This window comes from Brassica rapa, chromosome A06 (assembly GCF_000309985.2).
Source record: "Brassica rapa cultivar Chiifu-401-42 chromosome A06, CAAS_Brap_v3.01, whole genome shotgun sequence".
NCBI lineage: Eukaryota > Viridiplantae > Streptophyta > Magnoliopsida > Brassicales > Brassicaceae > Brassica > Brassica rapa.
Window position 1 is genome coordinate 2,736,270 of NC_024800.2, and position 16,802 is coordinate 2,753,071.

At 35.4% G+C, this 16,802-nt stretch overlaps 3 protein-coding genes across 6 annotated transcripts; 1 reads left to right on the forward strand and 2 right to left on the reverse strand.

Moving 5' to 3' along the window:
- Positions 1 to 689: 689 nt before the first annotated feature.
- LOC103871479 (protein CHUP1, chloroplastic) lies at positions 690 to 9,457 on the reverse strand. Of its 3 annotated transcripts, none has more exons than XM_009149729.3 (9): positions 7,279 to 9,457; positions 7,130 to 7,182; positions 3,967 to 4,631; positions 3,264 to 3,692; positions 3,043 to 3,174; positions 2,779 to 2,960; positions 2,575 to 2,686; positions 2,338 to 2,481; positions 690 to 2,257 (listed from the first exon to the last, which is right to left on the reverse strand). In XM_009149729.3, exons 3-9 carry the CDS (start codon positions 4,498 to 4,500, stop codon positions 2,147 to 2,149), a joined length of 1,644 nt encoding a protein of 547 aa, XP_009147977.2. In that variant the 5' UTR covers positions 4,501 to 4,631; positions 7,130 to 7,182; positions 7,279 to 9,457; the 3' UTR covers positions 690 to 2,146. The 3 variants fall into 3 exon arrangements, with proteins under 3 accessions (XP_009147977.2, XP_009147976.2, XP_018514990.2); XM_009149728.3 differs by having other exon boundaries at positions 3,967 to 4,608; positions 7,279 to 9,456; XM_018659474.2 differs by having other exon boundaries at positions 3,967 to 4,608; positions 7,130 to 7,197; positions 7,279 to 9,456.
- Positions 9,458 to 10,558: 1,101 nt separating this feature from the next.
- On the forward strand, positions 10,559 to 13,096 carry LOC103871481 (G-protein coupled receptor 1). Its single transcript, XM_009149730.3, has 9 exons — positions 10,559 to 10,923; positions 11,000 to 11,031; positions 11,097 to 11,266; positions 11,783 to 11,877; positions 11,975 to 12,076; positions 12,147 to 12,203; positions 12,290 to 12,433; positions 12,506 to 12,576; positions 12,653 to 13,096. Exons 1-9 carry the CDS (start codon positions 10,741 to 10,743, stop codon positions 12,786 to 12,788), a joined length of 990 nt encoding a protein of 329 aa, XP_009147978.1. The 5' UTR covers positions 10,559 to 10,740; the 3' UTR covers positions 12,789 to 13,096.
- Positions 13,097 to 13,701: 605 nt separating this feature from the next.
- On the reverse strand, positions 13,702 to 16,596 carry LOC103871482 (glycine-rich domain-containing protein 2-like). 2 transcript variants are annotated; one of them, XM_009149731.3, is made up of 5 exons: positions 16,388 to 16,596; positions 16,034 to 16,221; positions 15,609 to 15,729; positions 15,249 to 15,491; positions 13,702 to 15,018 (listed from the first exon to the last, which is right to left on the reverse strand). In XM_009149731.3, exons 2-5 carry the CDS (start codon positions 16,219 to 16,221, stop codon positions 13,864 to 13,866), a joined length of 1,707 nt encoding a protein of 568 aa, XP_009147979.2. In that variant the 5' UTR covers positions 16,388 to 16,596; the 3' UTR covers positions 13,702 to 13,863. The 2 variants fall into 2 exon arrangements, with proteins under 2 accessions (XP_009147979.2, XP_033128348.1); XM_033272457.1 differs by having other exon boundaries at positions 16,034 to 16,199; positions 16,388 to 16,495.
- Between the last annotated feature and the right edge of the window lie 206 nt (positions 16,597 to 16,802).

The window sequence follows — 16,802 nt, forward strand, 5'->3', positions numbered from 1 at the left end:
TATCAAATATGTTATGTACTTTTAACAATGTAAGGCTTTATGGTTCCATGGCAAATAATTGATGTTCATCGGACACTGACAATATTTAGGACTTGAAAGTACTATCTAGCAAATGAAGTTGCATAACCAATTAATGAAAAAATCTCAGTAGTTATAAAGAATATACTAGATTTTGACATGCGCTTAAAATCATGATTTTTTTGGATTATAAAAAAGTTTTATATGAATTAATTTTTTAAGATTGTTATACATTATTATTTCAAATTTTATCAGTACATTTTTCTCTAACTTTTTCATACGATTTGACAGTTTATCGGACCTGAAAACAAAATCCGAAACCAACCCGAAAATATAGGTGCAGTTCGGGTCTGAGTCATGGGCAAAGTACCTATTCAATATTTTTTTGGACCGCGAATCTCTGTTCCAGTTTAGGTCCTATCTGAGACTTGATCAGATACCCAAAGTACCTGGAATGATTTCTGTATATTAAGTATGTTTAGGTATTTCATATATGTTTTCGGCATTACTGATATTTTTAAGTTTTTGGTTCGGGTTTTCGATTATAGTTTGGGTTATGGGTAAAATTTCAATTTTTGAAAAATATATTTTGGGTTGGTAATTTTGGGTGTTTTCTGTTCTTCGGATTAAGTTTTGCTGGTAAAAATTTGGATCTTTTAAGTATATGAATATTTTTCAGGTATTTGTTTGGATTTCGGGTATTTTTATGTTTCAAGTATTTTTTGTGTTTTGGGTACTCCGTGTTTTTTTCTAATACCCAAACCAATCTAAACATGCTATGTATTCAAAAATTAAATTTATTTTACAGATAATTGAATTATGAGTCTAAACCAATCCGGAACCAAAAAGAACCGACCCTAACTTAAACTGTAGATTTTAAAATATTTAGTTATGTCAAAACGTTTAGGATCAGAAGGACCCAGACCCGCAGATCCAAACATGAACCCTATGTTTCGAAACATTTTATCTCCTTTGATATAATGTAGAAATGTTAAAGGATGTTGGTATAAACTAACATATGAAACATTTGATATATTTTAAATCAAATTTTCAAAAAGTCAAGAGTTCAAATTAAATGTTTTAAAAGTCAAGATATCTTGTACATTCGTGTGATTGAAATAATGTGGGTTACTAAAATGTAAAAAAATATTAGTTGTCCTTATAGTAAATATTGGAAATCGTGGGTTATTTATTAAAATGTAATAAATTTTAAGTTATTGCTATAATAAAGTCATGTTATGATATTTGGTTTTATATTATAGGTTGGACAAAAAAAAAAAGGTCCAAACAACTTTTGTAGGTAATTTTTTTATGAATCCTTCTCTTTAATAGTATTGATGTGTTATCCTATGATATTTCTAAGAAGAAATTTATTTTTCTCCACTTCTACTAAATTTTTATTGATTCTCTGTCTCTTTTCTAAAGTTACTTCTGAATGTAATATTAATATTTTTAGTATTATTTATTCGTATGAGCTTTCTATATAATTCATATCTTATATTTAAAAATACACATCACGGTAAGATGGAAATCAACCATTGAATCACATTATTCCATCGTAAATCAATCACTGTACGAAACCCTTACTCCGTCTAAAAAATGTATAATATACACTCAGTATTTTCTAGTCATTAGGTTTTTTTTTATCATCATATTCTAGTCATTAAATTCTTATGGTTATTTTGCTAAAGATATTTTTGTTTATGGTGGTCATTGGTGCCAATTTCCCATATTTAAACGCCTTGAGCCGTTTGATTTTTAATCTCCCTTTGTCCAAAATCAATATTCATTCTCTCAGCCGTCGGATCGTCAATTTCATTTTTTGAAGCCAGCTCTTTTAGCCTCATCAACTTGCGTTGATAGAAGATAATATTGCTTTAAATTAAGCCCCAAATTTGAGAAAGATTCGATGGAGGGTGCTTCAGAAAGTGTAGACGTTCTGTGTATAACTGTATATAGTTCACAAAATATTTTGAGTAATTTCACTATAACACGTTTAGATACATTTAACATTATTATTACGTGGCTTGTGGGACACAACTCACTCAACAAATACTATTAACGCAAATAACAATTATTTTATAACCAAAACCAAAGGACATATTCCTCATAATACTCGGTTACTTTTCTACGACGGAGCTCCGGCCAAATTCCCTCGTGCGAGCCGGAGATGGCCAGGAACACGTTGCTTTATCTCTTCTAATGCACACAATGTCTCTGGATCCAGCCCTCCCGCAAACTGAATAAACAACATTGCAAAAGATCAAACACCAAATGCTTAGAGTAAAATGCTATTTTATACAGGAAATTTGGTATTACCTGGTGCGTTCTGTAAGCGAACCGGACTCCTTGGAGAAGTAACGCTTCTTGAGTAGACTCTCTATCCATGTTACGAGATGATTCTAGCTCGTTTGCAACTCTATTCATGTAGGTTTTAGCAAGTTTGATCGATGCTCTTTTGATCTACCAAATGTTAAAAGAGTTCAAATAAAGTGTAACCAGTTATTTTACTTACGGGACAAAACAAAGACCATACATAGAAAAAACACAACATACCTTACTTATCATTCCCGAGTCAAGCATCCACTCGACTGGGATTTTAAAGTCTTGATAAGAACGCATGGACGAGCCGCGTAGCCTGACTAGCTTCCTTACCCCTTGCTCCGACCTTTATCATAACCATAAAATTTTAGTTTATTCAACATTTTGAGGAGTCTAAAGAAAGTTCAGTGAGCATCAAAGTTAAGGGACTAGTGTTACTTGTCTAATAAGTTGACCATTTTCTTCAAGGCAACACCGTAGTGAATGCTCGGATCATCGGAGTAGGAAGAAAGTTCTTTCTCCAGTTTCTTTAGCTCTCGGTACTCAACTGCAGCCTCTTGTAAGGCATCAGCTTTCCTCTCAGGCCACTTGAAATGCTTAAGCACAGCTCGCTCATCAGCCTTAGGCAAAGAGAAATAATGCATATGAGTAAGTGATTCACTATTGATGTAAAACAAGACCATGGCTTGGTTAGGCCGTTACCAGAGTTGCTAGTTCGTTATCAAGCCAATCCACAAACTTCACAACATCCTCCATATCCGAAAAACAAGTGGTCAGAACTTTCTGGATAAGATCATTGATAAAGTCTCCTTTTGTCTCAATGTCAGCTTTTATCTGTTAAACAAAATGAAGCTCATCACTGTTAGAAGAGAACGGTCCAACACTCATGTTATAAGAACATAAGAATAAAATTGGTTGCTTACAGCGATGAGATGGGCGGAACGGTTTTGAATTTCTCCAACTATACTATTGTGAGCACTGTTAACCTGAGACTTGTTTCCATTAACAGACGGCGAAAGGTCCCTAGTGTTATCTTGCTTTTTCAGCAACTGAAACAGCTGTGAAACTGGAGGTGACTTTTGGGCACGTGCTGCTTTGGCGAGAGGCCTAGGTGGTGGTGGTGGCGGAGGAGGTGGTGGTGTTGGTGGTGCAATAGGTGATGAAGCTTCATCTCTTTTAGCTGGAGATACCAAAAACTTTGGAAACGGCGGTCTTGAAGGAGAAGGTGATGGTGGAGATGATCTTGATGATGACTCTACCACCACCTCCTTTTTAACCTTGGATTGCTCCAATTTGCTAGCTATTAGCCTCTGTATATCTTTGAATCTTGTGTTCTGATGTTCTTTAGCTGGCTGCATCAACCAAAAACACTTGTGAGATTACTTCTAATCATTCACTAAACATAACAAACAAGATCTTCATTCTCTAGTCTCAGTAAGTCAATGCATTGGCCACAGGGCCGGTCCTAGGCAAAACGGAATAAAACATTGGTCTATACACTTTCGTATTTATATTTTAAAAAAAAATTATTGAAATCTTTACTAAATCGCACACAGTCCCCAGGGCCGGCCCAATAGCATATTAGGCCGACCCTGAATAGGGAAGAGATGATACGATAGATGTTACCTTGTCGTTAGAAGAAAGAGATGAGATCTTAGCTTCAGCTGAAACAAGATCTTGAGAAAGCTTCTTGTTCTTTAACTCAAGCTCTGCGTTTGAGTTACGAGCTTCCTCTAGCTCTGTCTTCAAACTCAAAACCTGCGCTTGCAAATCTTTAATCAGTGACTCGTTCACTCCAAGCTTCTCCTCCATTTTCTTTCTCTTCTCATCTTCCTCCGCCGCCGTCGCCGCCGCCGCAGCAGCAGTCATTGCTGCTTCATCGCTCCTCCTAGATATTTGCCGCCTCGGACAACCGAATTGCTCTACCACCGCCGGACGGTTTACAGACCGAGCTCTCTGAGGCGCCAGAACCGCCGTATCCTCCTCTCTGGAGTTTGCTCTCTTGAGCAGAGATGATCGCCGGTTCTTAACCGGATCGTGACCGGAAGATTTCGGTTTACTGCTGTCGTCTTGCGCTCTAGTTCTAGAAATGACCGAGTAGTGTGAATTCGCGGCTCTCACGCGGGAAGGAGTGGTGGAGGTGGCGGAAGTGCGTGACATTACTGATAATTTTCCGCCGTGTAGACGGCGGTTACCGGCGAGAAGAGTCGTTGCTAACGTCTTACTTAGCTTTGACTTGTGAAAAAACCAAAGAGACGACTTCAAAAGCTGTCCGGAATAAGAAACAACAACTATAATAGTATTAATCACCAACCATTAATTCAATAAATCCTTATGCTATTAATCTTCTTATTTAACTAATGACTGTTTACCATACTAAACCAAGCAACTAATGAAGGAATGCTCGTTCGGGAGGGAACAGTGGGCTTTGAGGCCCACCAATTACTTTTGACGACTTCTGTAATAAGACAAAAAGATTAAGTGGTGGACCTATATTCTTTTTTTTTTCTCTTCGGATATAACGTGTCATCAAAAACCTAACACACACACAAAAGTAGACAATGTCCCTGTGTCGATGTAGTCGATGTAGCAATATAGGTGTATGCGTGTAACTACAAGCAAACAAAATTATTGTTGCGTATTTTTTCTTTTCGTAAAACAAAATATTTTTGATAATTTTCTTTTAATAAAAATTTATATTGATATGATTTATGTTAAGCTAAGATCAAGTAAGATTCCCATGGAAAAAAGGGATGGTAGATTCTCTCTCCTCTCTCTCTTAAATTGGGAGAAGTGAAAGAATCGTGGTGGTCCCTTTGTCGACGTCTCCGGTATACAGTGATTCCTTTGATGCTGTGTAGCCGACTCTGATCTCCGGTGGTTCGTGATCTCTTCGGCAGAATCATCCGGCTTTGGACTCCGGTGGTTTCGCGTTCTCCTTGGCGGAATCATCCGGCCTTGGTTCGTTTCTTCTCCATCATCGATGTTTCTTTGCTCTGACGGATATTGGAGTTCGTTTTGGAGTTTCGATCTCGAGTGGAGCTAGCTGTTATGTTTCGATGGTGTTTGGTGGTCTGAGCTAGGAGGAGATCTCGATTTATTCGATTGATGATCTTCGAAACTCAGATTTGTGTTCGACGCTACTGAATTGTCTGTTCTTCCAATACAGTCGTTGGAAGTTTATTCAGTAGTTGTGGTCTGAGTTCCCGGAAGTTTCCGGTGTTTAAGTGTTTTGGTTGATCGGTGATGATTTCTGTCGGAGAAGATGATAGAGGTGTGTGTCATCGATGTGTCTCCGGTGTGAAACGGTGGATTCCGGCGTTTCGTCGGTTAGGTCTCTGGCGGTGAAACTCGAGACGGCAAAAGCGGTGGTGGTTTTGGGACGCGTGTCATCCTCGGTAGATGAGGTCATACACGTGGCTCTTTCACGCGGTTGTCTAGACGCGTGTTTTTCTTTTGTTGTTTTCCGGTGACCTTGTATGGGCTTTTGTACTTTTATTTTGTTTGGGCTTTGCCCTGTTGGGTTTAAGCTTTAATAATATCAATCAGATGGCAAAAAAAAAAAAAGCTAAGATCAAGTATTTAAAAATCAGACTATAGAAAAGGACCCACCAATAATTTATCTCATGTTGAAGTTGCAAATAGAACAAAGAGCATTTGACATTTATGAGGGGACCATTATGTTTGGAATAAAAGGTTTATGTTCTATTAACAGTAAAACTGCATACATAATTACATACAAAAGAGAAATAGAGAATAAAAATTAAAACATGTTTAGACAAAAAGGGAAGAGTATGTCCTAATCATACTCAAACTCAAAGCTGTTAGTGACCATTGGTTTACAAGTTAAGTTATTGACTTATTTTGTGGATTTAGGAGAATTTGATCATAGTTTGTTAATAATGATATTAGAAATGATTTTGTCTCTAAGGCAATTATTAGGCTATATATGTAGTTGCCTTGCTAGGTAAATCTACTTGCAACTATCTATGCTTTTATTGGGACTCTCACGGGAAAAGGAAAAACAAAGCACGGAGAAGACTTTGTTTGATAGGAAAATCATAACGATGTGTAGATGAAAATTACATTTTATCGAATAAAGTAATTTTAGATGCCAAATTATTATGCATGTCTTCAGAAAAACACAATATTTTTGCTTTTAGTTAATCAAATAGTTTTTTTTTTGTTCAGTTTTTTAATCAGATAGTTATTCGATAGTCTGCGTCTTACTTTCTTGTTCTTTAAGCTATTTTAATAATACAACTGCTATGTTTTAAGAAAAATATATTATTTAAGTTACAGTAGCTAAAAAAAAAAGTTTTATAGTGCTAAATTAGTATCTGCCAATCCTTAAATCTAAATCTAGTCACATATGCATGATTAAGAATATGCATGTGTGTATTATAACCAAATTAGAGCTTAGAATATCCATGGACCATGGTTATATAGCAAAATAGACAGGTAAAAAGGTAAATCATATGAACCAGTATTGTACCATGCAAATTTTCTGAGAGATCATTTGCATAGAACCACAAAATATCTTCAGTGCTTTGTGGATCAGGGTATACAAGAAGAGAATTAAGATTTGATAGTTAAGAAAATAAAATATTTGAGGTTGAGTGAAACAAAAGAGGTAAGTCTGTATCTAATTCGAAACTTAAATCAGATATATCTAAACGAACAGCACTTCTACATGGATTAATAATAGGGCATGTTTGATGTTGTTAACTTCAGAAAGCAAGAGAGGTGATGGAGAAATCAATAATCAAACGTATATATAGAATAGTACCTTGTAGATATAAATTCCTGAAGGATGAAGAAGAATATCGTCTTCAAACCAACCTGTATACATTTTCACTAGTCATGATGATGAGCGATGATATTCTTAGAAAGCGAGAGAGATGATGGAGAAATCAAGAATCAAAATATATATAGTACCTTGGAGATAACACTTAAAAGAGGAAGAAGAATGTCTTCAAACAAACATGTTTACATTCTCATCAGTGATGATGATGAGCGATGATATTGCACACGCAGCTCTTTTATTTATACATGCTTATGATGACATCATATTCATGAATCATGTCTATATATTATATACGTGTGTGCTTATGTATCTCTCTGTGCGAGGATGACTATGAATTTTGTTTCCTATATATTTGTAATTATTTGTGCTCTAAGGTATGTAAGATGTCTTGCAGTCTTGGAAACGTCAAAAAACATGGAGGAACCAGATAAAAATATAGTTTAATATAATTAAATAACCATAAAAGGAAAGGAAAATAAATATACAGATCTGTTACACATTGATCAATCTTTAACTTTAGTTGACCGGCCGATTGTGACAAAAAAACTGACCGGCCGATTTTAAACTGATTTTAACTATTAGTATCTTACTAATTAGTAATTAGATTGAAAGGCATCGAAATCAATTAATTCAAATATTTACGAATGAGTTGTTTATCAGTTTTGATCAAATTATGTATATAGTATTATTTTATATTTTATATCAATCAATTGAACATATTCTTGACTACACAGCTCAATTTATAGATGATATAGTTCAAACTTACTTCAAAATAAAGTGAAAAGCATCATATTTAATTTTAGTAATGGATAAACAAACTAATGGTAGTAACTATTTCTCTGTAGTTGTTTTGATTTGTTTGATTTAGATGATATTCATTTAGAAGATAAACAATGTTAGGGATGTTATACATAATTTATATACTTAGATATTATAAATATGTAGCCTTTACAGAATATATATGAATCATGAACCTTAAAACATAGAGAAGAAAAGAACCTTAAACGCTCAACATTGGAATCTACATTAATAACAATGTATGTATATGCAGCCGTCTTTTTCATGATTGGAGTAAGAATCAAACAATAGTTAAATACGGACAAAGCAGGTGTACCCTTTTTGTATGCAAACTAAAATGATAATAAGAAATCACAGGATAATGAGATGAATAAAAAGAATTCAAATGAGAAAACTTGATTAGATGATGGGTCATGTTCGAAAAAGGAAGAGTGTTTTTTTAGTATGCCTCTTAATTGAAGAAAACAATTCCAAAGTAATTTATTTCAATATTTAGATAAATATTTGAAGTCCAATTTATTTCTATCTTTACGGTTGAACAAAGATAAATGTCAATCCATTGTCATGCAGTCGTCAAATCGTCAAGAAGTAAGTTTGTTTGTTGATATGTTTCAAACATGATAATGAATTAATATGTATTCTGCATAAGTATGTGTTGATTTTTTTTGGTAATCAGGAGTATGAAATATGTGTGTCTACGTAAAGGCTTCTTTGATTTATAGAAGAGTCTATCATTAGATTGGAATTTGTGATTGTGGTATTGGTTAATCAAGTTTAGGTTGATTATGTATGTGTAACGTTTAGGTATAAACACTTTTTTTTTTGAAAAAGGTATAAACATGTATTTAAATTATTCTTTATATATTTATAGATTATAGATATACAACGAACATATAAATTTTTTTAATCAATATGAAATACAAACGTGAAGGAAAATGCTTTTGTTTTCAATGTTTTATCCATATCTGTGTTTATTTATATATAGTGTACAAGCATATAGTAAAATGCTAAACACGTATAAAGCCGCAAATTAATCAAACACAAAAGGGAATACATGAGTGACTTATACCAAAAAAAAAAATACATGAGTGACGACGCAAGAGAAGCAATATGTGTGGAGGAATGTCTCCATCATTAACCTAATTTTCTTTTCTTTTATCTTTCAAGTTGTATATGTGGTATTTCTATTTTGTTAACATAACACAACTGCCGACTACGCATATCAATTAATTATGAGGTTACTTTTTTGGGGTCAGTTATCCATATTTTAAACGAAGTTTTAGTCGACAATAAAATTATTCCAAAAAAAGAAATCTACCAAACTGTGCCTTGTCTAGTTTATATGGAGAAATAAATGTATTTCGTTCTCGTTTCCTTTACTAGGGCATCAGCACGATTGTTGTAGTTTTAAAGAATAGTAGATTTTGATCCGCGCTCTCAAAGCGCGGGTTTATTTTTTTTTTCAATTGATAATTATTTAGTAAATGTCATGTTTTCATATATTTGTGTTTTATTTTATAAAAGACTTAAACTTTTTATCTTTATTTATCGTATTTCATTTTAAATGACTATTTATGTTTAAAAAATTAAACTTTATTTCTTTAATGAATTAAATTGGTATAATTCTGATAAATTAATTTTATTATGTGGTTAATATTTTAATAAAAAAAATATTTTTAATAAGATTTATACTTTTCAATGTAAAAATTTAATTTTTTATGAATGCTTAAATTATACTAAGAAAAGAAAAAAATAATAATTAAAAATAGTTAAAAAAAATTATTTGAACTTGGACTCAATGGTCCAAAGGAAAAAAAAAATGTGAGAATTGGATCTGATTTTTTAATCAGCTCAAATGGCCCAAAAGAGATCTGATGTGGGCTGGATCAAAAAAAAAAAGACCCAATATAGATGTGTTATTACTATTATTTGATTGCCCTTAATGAAACATGTAATGTTAGTAAAGAAAAGGGCAGACTAAAGTAAAAAAACAATAGGATCCTGCTTTAATAGTATAGATTAGACGAAACTTTAATTCTAAAAATAATCAAACAAGCGACAGAAATAAGATAGCTAGGAAGTACAAGCTGGCCAGTTGACTGGGGTTTTTAAATGCCCATCAAGCTTGAGCAGTATATCTCGAATCGAATCGAAGGATTTAAACCTGACATAGCTCAAATAATCTTTCCATGTAAATTCGAAAGGGTTTTGTGGCATCCACTTATCCCAAATAATCCAACATCCATTTGGTCCTTATAAATACATCATAAGCCACGAACTAAGCCATCTATGAAGAAGCATTGATTTGGTAAGTTAGTCTTTTTCAGTAATCCGCTTCAAGATAGTTAAGTTAGCTGAAAACATGTTAACTAATCCGCTTCCAAAAATACAAAATCTTTTCATCTCGAGCTTTTTTTTTTATGATTTAATATATAGATGTAATTGGAAATGAATCCGGATTATGAAATTTTTTTTTTTTAATGCTCATTTATTATGACATTACATTTATAAGAAATATAACATAGATAGATTCAACTACTCATTATGAAATTATTACTTTAAGGATTCATTTCTTTACAAATTTTTGATATTAACACTTTTGGACAATGAGGCTGAACTAAATGTTTGGGGGTGGGCTTGAATCAGAATCTTACGAAGAGTCCGATACAATAAACAAAACTCAACCCGACCCGACCCGGACGAGAGGTTAGCCCACCACGCGACGGAAAGGAAACGACGAACTCGAAAAAAGCCAAAAATCTCTCGATCGGTTTTTGAATCACACACAGATCACGATGTCGGCGGTTCTCACTGCCGGCGGAGGCTTAACTGCCGGAGACCGCAGCATTCTCACGGCGATCAACACGGGCGCGTCGAGTCTCTCCTTCGTCGGCTCAACCTTCATCGTCCTCTGCTATTGCCTCTTCAAAGAACTCCGCAAGTTCTCCTTCAAGCTCGTCTTCTACCTCGCTCTCTCCGTAAGTTTCGCTAAATCAAAGATCTAGGGGTTCTCGAGCTCTCTTTGCTGAATCTAAGATGGTCATTGGTTTGCAGGATATGCTTTGCAGCTTCTTCCTAATCGTAGGGTATGTTTTTGTTTACTTACTTACTTACCATCTATTGTTGCTTAAGATGATTGTTAATCGTGTAGTGATCCTTCCAAGGGGTTTATTTGTGATGCACAAGGCTACACAACTCACTTCTTCTGCGTTGCTTCCTTCTTGTGGACAACCACTATTGCTTTCACTCTTCACCGCACTGTGGTTAAGCATAAGACTGATGTGGAGGATTTGGAAGCCATGTTTCACTTGTATGTTTGGGGTAAGGTGAAATGAGGGTTACTCTTTTTACATCACTGAGTTTGAGAATGTGCTTAACTGTTTAGACCATGATTAGCTTCGGGTAAGAAACGGTTCTTATCTTTTCTTAGATTTTAACTAAGAAAAGTTAAGAACCGTCTCTTAAATAAGAAATATAAGAGCTGTCTCTTGAATCATGAATTAAGAACCCCGGCTAAGAGACCGGAGTTAATCATGCCCTTATACATCCAAATCCAATCTTGGGTTTAAGGATCTGCTTTGGTGCTTTTGTTAGGTTAGAGAGGTCTGATTTAACTAAGAAAAGCTAAGAACCGTCTCTTAAATAAGAAATATAAGAGTTGTCTCTTAGCCGAAAAATGTAAAAAAAAAGAGTGTCAAATCATGAATTAAGAATTCCGACTAAAAGACCGGGGTTAATCATGCCCTCCTTATACATCCAAATCCAATCTTGGGTTTAAGGACCTGCTTTGGTGATTTTAGTTAGGTAAGAGTCTGATTTGGTCTACTTTGTTTTCAGGAACTTCCTTGGTTGTGACTGTCATACGTTCTTTTGGTAATAACCACTCGCATTTGGGGCCTTGGTGCTGGACTCAAACTGGTCTTAAAGGAAAGGTAAAGAGAGAGAATCTTTAGTTGAGCAAAACTATTGGTTGCTTATTACCTGAGTCGTTCTTTTTCTCCAACTTATGTGACCTCTCTACCGATGCAGGCTGTTCATTTTTTAACTTTCTACGCTCCTCTTTGGGGTGCCATTCTCTACAATGGGTTTACATACTTCCAAGTGATACGGATGCTAAGAAACGCTAGACGTGTATGTAATTAATTGTAACCCTCTCTATCTACACTTGTCTGTGTACTGATATGGTTTTGTTAAATTTCAGATGGCGGTTGGAATGTCAGACCGAGTGGATCAGTTTGATAATAGAGCAGAGTTAAAGGTCTTTTTTTCTTCTTCTATATTGCTAACACCACTTGTGTATATTATGACTGACTAGACCTTAATGCTTATTTCCTAAAACCACAGGTGTTGAACCGTTGGGGATACTATCCACTCATTCTAATAGGATCGTGGGCATTCGGTACTATCAACCGTATTCATGATTTCATCGAGCCAGGCCATAAGATCTTCTGGCTCTCAGCTCTTGACGTGGGAACAGCTGCACTAATGGTAACAAACACCCACCTATTATAAAACTCTCCACAGATCATCTTTGCTTACACTGGATGTTTTAATTTCCAGGGCTTGTTCAATTCAATAGCATATGGTTTCAACAGCTCAGTGCGCAAAGCAATCCACGAAAGACTGGAACTGTAAGTCACCAAGATTCTCTTTGAATCAATGAAGCGTGATTGTCCTGAACTGAACTGAAATCCTTGGCACTGCTAGGTTCTTGCCGGAGCGGATATATCGATGGCTTCCGAGCTATTTAAGACCAAAGAACCACCATCTGATTATGCACCAACAACAACAACAACAGCAGCGAAGTGAAATGGTCTCACTAAAAACGGAGGAGCAGCAATGATCGATCACTAACTTTTCAACATTGTATTTTCGTGGACCGATAACAAGAAGGCGGCGTATTGTGATGATGATGATAGCAATTTGGGTGGAGATTGGTAAGTTTTTGGTGTCCCAATGTGTACTTCTTTCTATCTCTTAGATATGGTGAAGGGGATGCACAACAATGCGTCCATGTATATGAATCATCATTCTTTGGGAGCACGAATTTGACAATCATTATTTTTTTATTTTATCATGCAAACATGTCCTTGTATTGTTGCAGACACAATCTTGCCTAAACCCAAAACCAAATCAAAGAAACTTAACACTCATACAATGATCATGAAACCTCTATTAAGCAAACAACTATGATGTATTTGATTAACAAAGAAACAATCGAATTCCACCAAGGATATAATCCCAGAATGTAATCTGATCCTCAGAATCAAGAACAAACTCTTGAAACTGCCTCTTGAGAGAAAATCCTCTTCAATCCTATTACAAAGTTATCCATAGATATTTATTTTATCGCAGGCAAAGGAGCAACTTCATGTGTCTTCACATTAATGCGTTTGATAATGTCAATCACAAGCGATTTGAAAATATGAAAATAATACTTAGATCATGTTATTCTGAAGCACAAGAATTTGGCAACATACACATAGCTGTGCTTGATAATGTCGATCACAAGTAAATTGAAAAAGGCAAAATAATACTTGAATCATATAAAACAATACATAAAAACACTGTGCCAGTCCTCCGATATTAGGATCCAATACACAATAAAATTATAAAGCCCAAAAATGCATAAAAATCAATTCAAGTTTACACTGAAAAACTTTCTACCCAAAGCTCGCCTCGATCCAATGTTCGTGTGAAGGGTCCGATCCTCTCTATTCAACCGTTATCACACCACTCCAATATAAACACTCAAATAGATATTAAATTTCTTGAAACTTATTTATTTACATTAGCATGTACATGTTTATAACATGTAACATTAGAAACATCACTCATTTGTTTCACAGCATTTCCAGACCATATATTACACATATATTACATTGGCATTACACATTAGAACTTCTTCAGTTGAGTAATTAAGCTGCAGTAGCGCCTTCCGCCAGTGGAGCATTTTCCTTAGCATTGTTCTCCATCAAATTACCACATCCACATCCACCGTTCTTTTCAGCCGCCACTGCATAGCACCTTGCACTATTCTTTCCGGTGGCCTTTGCATAGCACCTTGCACTGCTCTTACCATCTGTCATTGCATAACACCTTGCATTTTTCTTCACAGCCTCCACAGCAAAGCACCTAGCACTTTTCTTCTCAGCCTCCACAGCAAAGCACCTTGCACTTTTCTTCTCAGCTTCCACTGCAAAGCACCTTGCATTTTTCTTCTCAACTTCCACTGCAAAGCACCTTGCACTGCTCTTACCATTCGTTATTGCGAAGCACCTTGCATTTTTCTTTTCAGCCTCCACAGCATAACACCTAGCACTGTTCTTCTCAGCTTCCAGAGCAAAGCACCTAGCACTGTTCTTCTCAGCTTCCACTGCAAAGCACCTTGCATTTTTCTTCTCAGCCTCCACAGCAACTCCACTAGCATTTTTCTTCTCAGCTTCCAGAGCAAAGCACCTAGCACTGTTCTTCTCAGCTTCCACTGCCAAGCACCTTGCATTTTTCTTCTCAGCCTCCACAGCAAAGCACCTAGCACTGTTCTTCTCAGCTTCCACTGCAAAGCACCTTGCATTTTTCTTCTCAGCCTCCACAGCAAAACACCTAGCACTGGTCTTCTCAGCTTCCACCGCAAAGCACCTAGCACCCTCACCACCACCTTTCTCAGCAGCCTCAGCAAAGCATCTAGCAGCCGCACCGCTCTTCTCAGTCTCCACCACAACTGGAGTATGTGGAGTCGTATCCATGCTTTCTTTCCAATACCTTTGACCAAATGTTTCTTCCCATTGCGCAGTAGTTCCCGAGAAAACAGTGTCGAGATTCATACCTTCGCTTGAGTCAGAGTCTGCCGTATCATCATGCTGTAAGATGTTGCCAAAGATCTTTACCATATCCTTGTAGTAAGAGGAAGGGTTCAGCTGATGTGTATGCCAAATTAGATCAATATCATAAGTCGGAACACTGATTAGTTTGATAGTCTTTTCACGGTTTTGCTTGATTAAGTAGAGGAATGCTTTGTATCTACCAACAGCTTGTTCCATAATGATCTCACTGTCCACATTGGCTCTTGAAACCTGTAGCAAAGATACGCCAACAAATGGCTTAGAAACCTTGTAACACACCCATTTATTATATGTATTGGAAGTATTTATATGAATTTCAAAATATTTCAGTTGTAGCTTAAATATTTAAAATACAAGCGTTTATCAGAAAGTACTCAAACTCCATATAAATCATGTAAATAAATTCAAATTCAAACTTGTAAAACATATGTTATTTAATTTAGTCAAGTTCATTATTGTACCTCAAGATAAAATGAGCTTTGCCTCTTGGCAGCTGAAACAAGATCATAGGTCGTGCATTTCTCAAGAGGTGAAATTGGCTCTGAGATTGCCATATCCAAATCAAGGTCATAGGGCTCCATAGGATACAATCTCTTCCATAACTTTTCAGTCTGTAATTTGCAGCTCCCATTTGCTGAAGATACAATGCCAGAGTTGTCCAGAACTCTCCCATAGAATTCCTCACAGTCAGACTTGTACCTCACCTGGATGATTAACAAAATAATGAGCTACATATTTTACCTCCCACTGTTCACTAGTCTGCTACCGTGTGCTTTTTCATAGGTGAATTGTATGCAAAGATATACAATGCTTAGATTTACCGGATTAAGCCTGTGGCAATGCCAAACCCATTCACAGTCAAATGGAGGGACTAGTGGTCCTTCGAAGGTTGAGGAAGACTCAGAATGTTTAGCTAGCAAAGGAAGCCAGTAAGCATTGTATCTGAAAAATAGATCACCAAATTACTGATTTGAGAATTATGTAAACGGAAAGGAAAAACAAACAAATAAATATTCGTAAACTAAAAGGTTAGGTCTTTTCCTTATATTTAGTAAATTGGTGATTGTAGCAATATTGTTTATCATTATTTTAAACTTCGCTAATCAGAAAAAATAAATAAATGTTACATAGAATTAAATAAAGATTAAATTAAGTAAATGTAGTATTTACTTGTGTGATGCAAACCGCGTTGGTGGTTTTGTTTTTTTTTTTATAATTATTTTTTCTCGTGGTTTTGTTTAATTACCTGTAGATGGCTCTTTTGAGTGCAGGACCATCGTAGAGCCACCGGTTCCGGTCAACAACTCCGAGGAACTGAAGATGTTTCTTGGCTTCAGCAATTAGGTCAATGCTTATCTCTATCTTCTGAGCTTCAAGCCACTCCAAATTTTGCACTATTTCTTTCTCCATTCCTGTCAATTGTGAAAACTTCATCTGCAAAGTATAAACAAGAAGAATTCAAACTACAACTTCTAATACCATGAGCAAGAGATTGCCGATGGTTTAATGAGATTTTTCTACCCTAGAAACAAGAGAAACCTCTAAAAGTTTAAATCTTTAAACTCTTGAAGTATGAACAAGAAGAATTCAAACTATATACCTCAAGGGGATTTTTCTCTGATGAAGAAGTTGATTCGAGTTTGAGAGGAGGGTTTCAAATGCTTCTATATATAGCACGGTTTCTACTTACTTCTGTACAAAAACTCAAAAAGACGTTACTTTTGTATGAAAACTTAAAGAGATGTTACTCTGTTCTATTTGACACTTGTCTTACATTAACCAAGTGTTTGTTTGGTTATATTTGCATAACGCTTGTTGAGTTTTATTAAAACCTTTTAAAATAATAGAGTAGAAATTAATAGCTAATCAAAAGGTAAAAAAATTAAAAGAAAATCGAAAATAGAAAAAGAAAACAAAACAGCTTTTAACGTTATTTTCCCAAAGTTGACACCACTTGAAAAGAGACATTGAAAACAAAACACTAGTGACAAACCCAATAAAGTTTTAAAAAAACT